Source organism: Balaenoptera physalus (genome assembly GCF_965194825.1).
Source record: "Balaenoptera physalus genome assembly, chromosome: 13".
Lineage (NCBI taxonomy): Eukaryota > Metazoa > Chordata > Mammalia > Artiodactyla > Balaenopteridae > Balaenoptera > Balaenoptera physalus.
This window is the reverse complement of record NC_138892.1, coordinates 30,963,621-30,974,217: the sequence shown is the minus strand read 5'-3', so window position 1 is coordinate 30,974,217 and position 10,597 is coordinate 30,963,621. Positions and strand designations below refer to the sequence as shown.

At 37.8% G+C, this 10,597-nt stretch overlaps 1 protein-coding gene across 3 annotated transcripts; it reads right to left on the bottom strand.

Annotated features, from left to right (window-relative positions):
- Positions 1-585: 585 nt before the first annotated feature.
- On the bottom strand, positions 586-7,421 carry LOC309640411 (uncharacterized protein). 3 transcript variants are annotated; one of them, XM_082419157.1, is made up of 3 exons: positions 4,251-7,421; positions 2,648-2,914; positions 586-1,346 (listed from the first exon to the last, which is right to left on the bottom strand). In XM_082419157.1, the coding sequence occupies exons 1-3, from the start codon at positions 4,268-4,270 to the stop codon at positions 1,199-1,201; spliced, it is 435 nt and encodes a 144-aa protein (XP_082275283.1). In that variant the 5' UTR covers positions 4,271-7,421; the 3' UTR covers positions 586-1,198. The 3 variants fall into 3 exon arrangements, 1 of the variants encoding a protein (XP_082275283.1); XR_014252191.1 differs by having other exon boundaries at positions 2,061-7,421; XR_014252192.1 differs by having other exon boundaries at positions 2,661-7,421.
- Positions 7,422-10,597: the final 3,176 nt, after the last annotated feature.

Below are 10,597 nucleotides of genomic sequence, written 5' to 3'. Positions count from 1 at the left end.
TTGCCAATGGTTCTGAATATGTCATTTTTCAAATACTTCATTTCCTTTCATTTTGAAAGCGTTGTATATTCACTGCACAAAAATTAACTTTTATCTTTATGCTCTAAGCTCCCCTAAGAGTTTATAGTTACAAAACAAAACTCAACACCGGAAAAATCAGAGAAGGAATCTTGGGTGTGTCAGTTGGAAATAAAGAGTTCTTTCCATTTAGATGTTATTACTAATTTATCTTTTTTTTTTTTTTTTTTAACAAATACTTTTTTTTTTTTTTTAATTTTTTTTATTTATTCATTTATTTATTTATTCATTCATTTATGGCTGTGTTGGGTCTTCGTTTCTGTGCGAGGGCTTTCTCTAGTTGTGGCAAGTGGGGGCCACTCTTCATCATGGTGCGCGGGCCTCTCACTGTAGCGGCCTCTCTTGTTGCGGAGCACAGGCTCCAGACGCGCAGGCTCAGCAATTGTGGCTCACGGGCGTAGTTGCTCCGCGGCATGTGGGATCTTCCCAGACCAGGGCTCGAACCCGTGTCCCCTGCATTGGCAGGCAGATTCTCAACCACTGCGCCACCAGGGAAGCCCACTAATTTATCTTTGAAGTTTAATTTTCATAGATTCTCTTAAATCATAGAATACATTTATTGCATTTTGAGAAAGTAAAAGCATGACTTTTCAACATTGGTTATCGGTATCTCCTCTATGCTTAACCCTCATTCATTCATTCATCAAATAACTATTAAGCACTAACTTTGTTTGAAACCAGGACAGGCCCCGGGACATTATGCCACGTGAACAAGCAGTTACAGACTCCACTCTCCTGGGAACTAGTCATCTAGTGGGTTTGACAGACAATCAAATAATCCCATTCTAACAGTCAGGGTTTTTATTTGCAAAAGACAGAAACCATCTGTGGTTACCATAAAGGGAAGAGGCAGTTTTGGAATGATGCTGCCAGAGCCGCAGATACCGTAGGAAACCTGGAGAGAAATCCACATAGAAAATGGAACGTTGCTAAGGGAGCCTGGGCCCCTGAATCAGGTCAGAGCCTGGTCTGGCATTCCTGCTGCCCCTGATGGATCCTGCCATGGAAATCACTGCCACCACGACCATTAGTGTAGCCACTGCCCTTGCTTCTCCACGGCACATGCTTTATGTAAATCCAGGAACAGAAGCATCCAATTGGAGGCGCCACAGCTTTGCTGTCAGATTGAGGAGGTCAAAAGGAGGACCTTTTGTTTTCTGTGCCAGGAGGTAGGAGATGCTGGGCAACCAACCAACCAACCAAATACAATTACATCCATCACAGGCGCAAAGAATCTACAACCATTGTTAAGTGCTTTGATGGGGCACCTGCAACAAAAACACACAATATTTTTGTGCTTCCCAGTCTTCTCTAGGGCTTGAACTGCTACTGGCACTGAGTGTTTCCCACCCCTTATCACTCCCATGCCTCCTTCCCCATGTGGCCATAGCTGTGCCCTGTCTACACTCACATTTATAACCACTCTCTTACTTAAATACATCTACTCTGTGTATCACTGCTGTAAATGGAGAGCCAGCATCATTTGTCATAAATAGACGGTAAAAGTAAGAATAAATACAATGAAAGGAGACAAAGCTATGAAGATCTATCTACATACTTTACTGAAAGTTCTGAGGCTATGGCCCACTTACAGCAAACGTTAGGTACTGAAAACATAATGACACCAATCAGAGACTTTATCTTTGACCTTATTTAAAAACTTAAAAGAGGACAGAAAAGGGTCAAATCTTCAAACTTTGTATTTAGTGCTTTTTAAAGTGCTCTCTGGGTACCATTTAAAATTAACTTTCATATCATTAGTAACATGTTCCATGCTTTGAGTGATAAATATTATAAAGAGTGTGGGCTTAAAAATGGGCAAGATTTGAGTTGTTTGAATTTTAGCTCCTACACTTATTAGCTCTGTGATTTCAGACAATTATTCAACCTGAGCCTCAGTATACTCATCTATAAAATAGATGCAATAATACCAGCTTTCCTGGTGTCTTAAATAGATCAGTGCTTCCCGAACTATACCGTACATATGAATCACCAGGAAGTCTTGTTAACTGTAGATTCTGATTCAGTAGGTCAGGGGTGAGGTCCGAGATTCCAATAAAATCCCATTTCCAATCCCAGGTAATGCTGGTGTGTGGACCACACTTTCAGTAGCAAGGCTGTAATTCTGTGCTGTCAGTGTGGAAGTCACCAGCCACATGTGGCTTTCGAGCACTTGAAATGTGGGCTAGTGCACCTGAGAAATGGAATACTTTAACTTCAATTAATTTTTAAAAACTGATACTTGGTTCAGTTATCGGAACACAATTTTTAGTATGCTCGGAACAACTTGTGAATCTGTCATTGCAGCTGTGAATTTTATGAAATCGAAATAACCGAACATCTGTTTCCATGGAAAGTGAATATCTGAATTGAGATATGCTCTGAGTGTAAAAGAAGCAACAGAAGACTCCATTTGAAAAAGTAAAATATCTTGTTAATAAAGTTTCTAGTGATTGCACGTTGAAATGATAATATTTTAGATATGTTGGGTTAAAATATACTATTAAAATTCACTTCATCTGCTTCTTTTTACTTTTTTTAAGGTGGCTACTAGAAAATTTAAAATCACCCTTGTGGCTCACGTTGTACTCCCAGTGAACAGCGCAGGCAAAGGCAGTGAGCACAGGGGCTGGTTCCGTCAGCTCCCTTCCTCCTGTCTGAATCGGGTGGGTGACCTCTGGCTGGAAAGAGGAAGTGAAGTGCTGCAAACAGACAAGGTTTCTTCCTTCCCGTCAGGAGGCTGTGGCAGAAAGCCACCGTTAGCGGCAAGTTCTTCGGCTCACAGACGATTTCTTCTGTGGTTATTTCCACCACATTCCAAAGCAGGGTCTGCTTTCTGGAGAGGTAAAACAGAAACATGTCAGCATTCCAAAGTAAGTTGCTTTAAGCTGGCTCTCCTAAGAAGATGCTCACTTTTCAAGAGCTAAGGGTCATGGCAAAGGGCCCACTCGACCCAGCCTCCTCTGTGACATTAAAGGGGAGTTAATTAAAACAGCCTGGGCTCCTGCAAATGCACTGTATTATCTCCCGGTCGACTCAGCCATTCCAAAGGAGACTAAAAGTTTAATGAAGAGCAGTAATGAAGACATCCGCAAATTTGACAACAACCAAGAATTTAGCCAAAGAAGTATGCAGAAACGAAAGTTAGTTTTCTCATAAGTTTTATTATGGTAACCTCACTTCCCCCACTCTTGTGGAAAAAGAGAATTTAACCCACTCAGGCAAATATTTACATGTAGAATCAGACCTGGCAGCAAATTCAAAGGCCAGCAAGAGCTGCTTCTGTATCAGAGGCTTGGAGACTCCAGATCTCCATTAACCTTTCTAAATAGGAACTGACAGCCTTGGATGGAAAATGTGGGGGGGAGAGGAAAATGTTTTTGAAGAATGTTTGACTACAAAGTAAACAACCCAAATAGAAAATATTAAATCAGATGCTGCCTCCACATTCCAAAAAACTGAGTACACAGTAACATGTACTGTATACTTAAAAGGCTTGGATAAAAGAAATCATGAAACAATTTTAGCTTTGAGATGATTCAAATGTCATGGAATTAGTTATGTTGGCATAACAGAGAGAATTTATTTTTTCTAATTATGTTAGATCTTGACATGAAGTTATACAATTGGCAGTGAAGGTATGACTTTAAAGATATTTATATTTAAGACTTCTTGTCCCTTCTGTCACCAAATCCAACCATGAGAAAATATTTGGTAGGTAAACCATTCATTAAAGGGTAGACTGTCCTTCTGGTAACCAAAAAAAAAAGCTTTTTTTTTTTTTTTAAACACAAAATAGTACAGTAAATATTTATTATTCAGATTCAGGATTTATTTTGCTTTAGATGGAAGCAAAAAGAAGGTGAGTTTAGCAAATTCATAGCATAATCAAGATTGTTAAGGGGAAAGGTTTAAATGCTGGAACAGAACATGTTAGAAGCACACATTTATAAGCTATTCATTGTTAGTTTCCAAAATTCTTATTATCCAACAGTTATTGTCGTCTGAATGCCTTTATGTATTTAACAGCAATACAATCCCACATCTCCAAGAATCTAGTTAATCAAGATAAGTCTTTACCATTAGCCTGTTCTAGAGAGATTTGTACTATATTGTAAACATGTGTCATTCAATTAATCTTAAAGGGTAGTGGATTCAGAACTACTGCTTACCTGATAAGCTCGTAGATCATGACGAAAACATCTCTGTCTCCCTGCTGCTCTGCATCAGCTGTTTTCTCTGTCTAGCCTGTCTCCATCCGTCTCCCAGGGCTGGCAGATCCCCATCCATCTCTCAATTTCTTGCCCTGGGGATTTCTCTGATAAGCCTTCTTTAACCCTGGATTCCATCCTTGTTGGAGTTAATCCTCCGACATGCCCTGTTTAGCATCGTTCTTGCACTTATCACTTTATCATAATTGTTCCTGTATCAGTCTCAGATACTGGGGATTGTGCCTTTTTCGTTTTGGTACCCCTTCTGCCAAGGACAGTCCCTGCATAAGTTAGACACCCAGAGTGGTTTCTGGACCAGAATTTAAAGCATCACATCGAGTGATGAGCATAGCAAGACTGCTTATTTCTGTAAAGGCCGTCTTGCTCCGGTCTGCTCACCCATTACCATCTGCTTGGGTCTTCCTCATTTGGTCCTTGGGACTATGGCCATTTGAACCTCTTCTTATAAGCCTACCTTAATCTTCCTCTCTGACTGATGGAGAAACGGCTTCTCTGTGTACGTCCTCGCCTCAATTTATGAGGGCTCTGTAGGAGAGACACTCAGGCTACTGGTAATAATGCTGTTTCACCCTACAGTCCTCTTGGAAGGCAGCCTTGACTGCACAGTTGCCAGGGCCTCTAACCACACAGCTCACAGCTCTTCTCCCTTTCGTGTCTTTCTTTCCCAGGAGAAGCCTCACTGTGAGCCAAGCTCCTCTGCTCTCTTCCCCTCCATTGGCCTGGTCACTAAGATCGATAGACCATGACTTCAACCTTCATACAGGTGGTTGGTTTGTTTGGTTTAGGTGTCCTTTGTCCCTACCAACAATGAGGATTGCATTAGGCTATTCCTAAAATCCAGCAAACTTTTTTTTTTTTTTTTAATATCCAGAACTCCCATTGTGGACATTTCTGAAGACATGAGCTGTGGTATTAACTCACAGAACAAGCTTCTAAATATACACACCCATATTTTAAGTCTGTGCAGTGGGGTTAATGGTAGTTTTCCTTGTCATTAGATAACTTCCTTATTTAATAATGAGCATAGATTATTCTTATAATCTAAATAATAATAATACTCTTTGAAATAAAAACCAAAGCTATTTATAATTGGGATTGTTTCATAACAAATATAATCCAAAATCTCCCATATAAAACTATCAAGTCCAATGATAAAAGGTAATGTTCCCAAAGGGAAAGCATAAAACACTGTTTTCTTAATGGAACTACTAGCTATAATTCTTTTGTTCTATCTTCAAATTAACTCAATTAGTCGCATTATAAATTTCAAAAGAGCTTTATATTTTTATACATACTAATAATGCCCCGCTTATTTAGTATAGAGCCACTTGTGAATTACCCATGTCATCTGCTTTCCAACTCCTTTGGGCTGTTTCCCTTTCCAGAAACTGGAGAGGGGAAGAAAAAGAACATAAAAATAAAATGATTTAATTCAGTTGTTTGTTATTTGTATTAAGTAATGTTTTGGAGAAACACCAAAACTACCTCCACATGCATGTTTCAAGGTTGCATGGCCTTCAAGGACAAGTTCTAACCAGGTTCCCAATTCTTGAAAAAAAGGAAAACCATTAATGCAAAATACAGTACTTTTCAAATGGTCTTTTAAAATTCGCTACAAGCATTACAACAAAACTAAAGCTTATTGAACTAAAATGTTTCTTGACATTATAAGAAAATGCTAAAAATATGCATTTAAAAAGCCATGAATTACATACGTGTTTTGTAGAGGGAAGAGGTATTGGAGGGTTTGTTTACTCTGAAGAGAATTAATTTACACTAATTTCCATTATTTAAAAATTAAGACAAAAATAATAAAACTTTTAGAAGTCTAATAAATATATAGAGAGACAACATTCTACATGTGATTTGGCCTCAAATTTGTTTCTGACTAAAACCTTGGGCATGTCACAATCTCTCACGGGTCTTAACTCACCTATAAAATGAAGAAAAGATGATTATCTGGTCCAAAGTGCTGGTTTGTTATAGCTCTAGAATTTTATGAGAGGCTATAGGTTCCACACAAACACCTATGTGGTCAGGCAGGTAACATATATGAGTGAAAAAGACCAGAGTGAGAAGAATTTTTCTTGAGAGTAAATCATTATCAATCTTATATTATTCCACACTTGATAGCAATAAAAATATTTCACTTTCCTCTTAGTTTTACTCTGAGAGAAACAGTAATAAATGGTCACCAATACTGATAAATAACAATGGTGTGGAGCTATAGGGAGTGGTGGAGACTGTGGCAAACCAGAGAGGGTAAAGTACCAAGCTATTGTTACCATATGGGAATCAGGGTCTAATGTTGCTAGATGCCAACAGTTTGGATGTTTTTAGTGAAATCTAATTGTCAATGCAGGCAATCAATTAAGAACATTAAAAAAAACAAAAAAAACCCTTTTGGACCATTACCATTCTGGACAAATGAAACACACCGATGGATCATATACAGCTCGCAGGCTACCAGTTTACACTATTGGATCTACTTTGCTTCCCTCATGGTACTGGAATCAGTACATATTAAATAATTTGCTAATAATACCCCTTTAATGAAAGCTCTTACTATCATAACCCACAGAGTATTTACTGAGATTTTTTTTTTGAGCACAGGCTGTGCTCTGTGCTAGGACTTTCTGACATTTCATCTCCTTTGATCATCACAATAACCCTGAGAGATGTGTAGATATACTGTTACCCCAATTTTACAGGATGAAGTCTCACAGAGACTAAATAACATGACCTAAGTCACACAACTCATTTTTTTAAGGAACTGAGTCTAAAGTATTGACATGTAATTATTTACAATATAATACAGAATGAAAAAAGCCGGCTATAAAAAGTATATGATTTTTAAAATTATTTTTACATTTTTAATGATTGCTTATTATTCTATTATGACGATGTGGTATAATATACGTAAACAAGCCTTTGTTATTAAACACTTGAATTGCTAGTAAAATCATGCAGGGAAGCATATTTTCAAAACCCTGACCTGACTTCATTCATTTGAAATTATTAATTGAGGGCCTATACATAAGTCACTTTATTATATGCTATCCTCAAAGAAATGTCTGATTTGTAATTGTATCTTTGGTAAGCATATATATATATATATATATATATATATATATATATATATATATATATATATATATATAATTTTTAAGATATTTAAGCATTTGCCTCTGAAACACAGATCAAGCCAAATTATATCCTTGGTCTCTTGGGTGGAAGAAAGCTAGGTTTCATCCAGACAGCTCTGTGTAGAGAATTGCACAATGGATTACAGTGGTCTTCTCAGCTAGAAACTTTAGGAGATATATTGAGCCTTACATACTGAACTTTGAGAGCTACCCCTACCAGCAGGATGTACTGTGGAGTTTCTCTGTCATCTGTATAGATGAAAAAAAGTGGTTCCACATCTTTTCTCAATTTTCCACTTGTCAAAGCAGTAGAATCCCAAACTCCACAATTTCAAAATAATAGCTGCCAGACTGCAGACACAGAAGGATATAACCACATTGGAGGAAACGGACCAAGATGATGAGGCAACTTGAAAACATATAATTTTTATCATTCAGTCTAGAACACTTGAGAGTAAAAGACAGGAGTTCTTCATAATCACATTGGGATGGTAGGTTTGTACACAAAGACTATCCCTGGTAACCTGGGACATACAGTCACCCTACTATGAAGAACAGTTGTAGAAACTGGAGATGTTGAGCATGGAAAAGAGAAGATGGGGATGGAGTTTGGGGGGACATGCAAGCTGCCTTAGGTATCTGAAAACTCCATGAAGGACTGGTTTGATATGATCCTGATTCTAGCCCTTGGAGTGACTGGACTGAGCTGAAGAGGCTTTACCATCTGACGTAATGGTCATGAGTTTGGTTGTTGAACAGTTCTGGATTCAGTCCCACATGATGCTGACCAGGTGTGTGGCCATAAGCAAGTCTCTTAAATTATTATAAAAGGGGAATAGAGTTGTAATGACATACTGAGGTAAAACAGAAAAGCAAGTCACCCAGAGTAGGGGCTCAATAAATGTTAGTGTGTGCTCTGTAACTGTTGCTGAAAACAGTCAAGCATAGGACAGACCACCAGTTGGGCAATGTTTTGGGGTCTTTTAGGGATTAACTAAATGGATGGTTGGAGCCAAACTTTTTTGACTAATTTAACTTTTATTCTTAGAAATAGAAAAAAATCAATTAGTAATATTTTCCAGGTACAAGATAAAGTGGTTTTATGTAAAATCTTATTTTAAAGATGTATACTCTTAAATAATGTATTATAAATATTTTAATATAATATTTAACATTCATCATAAAATGACATTTGCCTGTCAAGCTGTACATGCTGTTTATTTTTAACTATGCCAAAAAGTGTTAATATGCTAGAAAAAATTCTAAAATGGCATATTGCTTGATTTTGAGATTGCATCTGTAAATATAGACTAGAAATTAAAAAACAAGTAAAATTTCATGACCTGATATTTGAAATCCTTTCATTTTGCTTTCATTAAACCCAATTAGTTTATTTTAAAATTGGTCATAATTTGCTTTTCAAATAAGATAAAGAGGTTTTAACTTCTTACTAAAATGTATTTTAGGTTACTTTTTAATCACAGTAAATTAAAAAAAACCCTAAATTCAATATAATCCTCTATACAGTATATTTTCTCTTCTTAACATTGATTTTTAAAGAAGTACTAGAGAACCCGATGTTTTAAAAGCATTTTGTCCAAGGAAACAGGACTTCTGCTACTGAACATCTTGAAGGGCAAATTTACAAAATTATTACTTTTTATGCTCTTCATTATATCTTCTTGCATTTCAGCACTGTAGTTTTCAATGCTTCCCTCTGTTTAACCCAGTAGTTCCCAAACTCTGGCTGCATAATAGAATCACCTGGGAAGTTTTTAAAAATCCTGAAGCCCAGGCCGCAGCCTCTACCACAATGCCTGGGGGTGGGAGCCTGGGGCCAGTATGTTTTAAAGTTCCCTGGGTAACTCCAATGTGCAGCAAAGTTTGGGAAATATGGACTTATCCCATGGTCCATTATGGAAATAGTCATGACTAGGATCAAAAAAGCCATTAAAACTAGGTAACAGTCCCAAAACCATCAGTGGTGTTCACCTAAATAATAACATAGTAAAAAAGAAAAAAAAAATTGAGTGGGTTAATAGCACACTCATCTGATTCTCCAGATGTGCAAGAGGCAAGCAAGCTGCTTCTTTTTAAAAGGGAAAATGTTTATAGTGACTAAAGCACAGAAAAAAAGGAAATGGAAGCAAACACTATTATTTCTAGTGAGATGAATCTCCAGGGTACTCTTCACAAAGCCTTGGGTGTTTATAAACCAGTTGGGATTTAAGGGCACTTTTCAACTCTGAAGATTTCTATTTAAACCAAATTTATAGGGAGAGGCAGGAATAGCTCTTCACAGAATTGTTTCTGTTGCTACTGAGTCAATAGTACCATCTTGCATTGCTCTTTATAATTGTTAAAGTGCTTTCATGTTTCCAAGCTCATCTGAACATCCAAAACTGGGGAAGAATCGTTAACAGTCACAATCCTGTTGAGGAAAATGAAGCCTGAAGGTATTAAAAGCTGGCACAAGGCAGAATTGGGACCAAACCCCAGGTCTGACTTCTAGGCAAATCCTCTTCTGACGTTACATCACCTTTCCCTAAACCTCAAGAGATCTTTAAGCCTCAGCACCCTCTTCTACAGAGGTGATTTCCCCCTAAAAAAGCACTCTTCACTATTTCTCCCTTATATATCTGAGGTGTTGAGGGTGGAAGGAGGTCGGGCAGTACATGCACCATGAAGAGGTATATGGTAAAAAAAGGGCCAAGAACGTGGAGCTTCAAGGAGGAATCCACAGGAATGGGAAGAGAACACGAACAGAAAATGTGGTCAGAGCAGTGGAAAGAGGGCAGGTGACAACCATGTGAGGCCAGAGTTGTTAGGAGCAAATAGCGAGCCATTTAATATGTGTTCTTTTTTAAACTCTGGTATTTACCTGTTTTTTGAGGAGAGGAGGGATGATGTGGGCACAGTGGTGATTTAGGAATATTTTGGGTTACGTGTTGGATAGATGGATGATGGGAAAGAAAAGAGGACGGGGTGTGGACAACACAGTTAAGAAACCTAAGTGTGTGGGCTTAAGGCAAAGAGGGAATAGACAAGGGTAATAACAGTGAAAATCAAGAAACTGACAAAAGTACTTGAAACCAAGGAAAAAGTATTTGTAGCAAAACAGGAAATGTAGTTGACAGTATT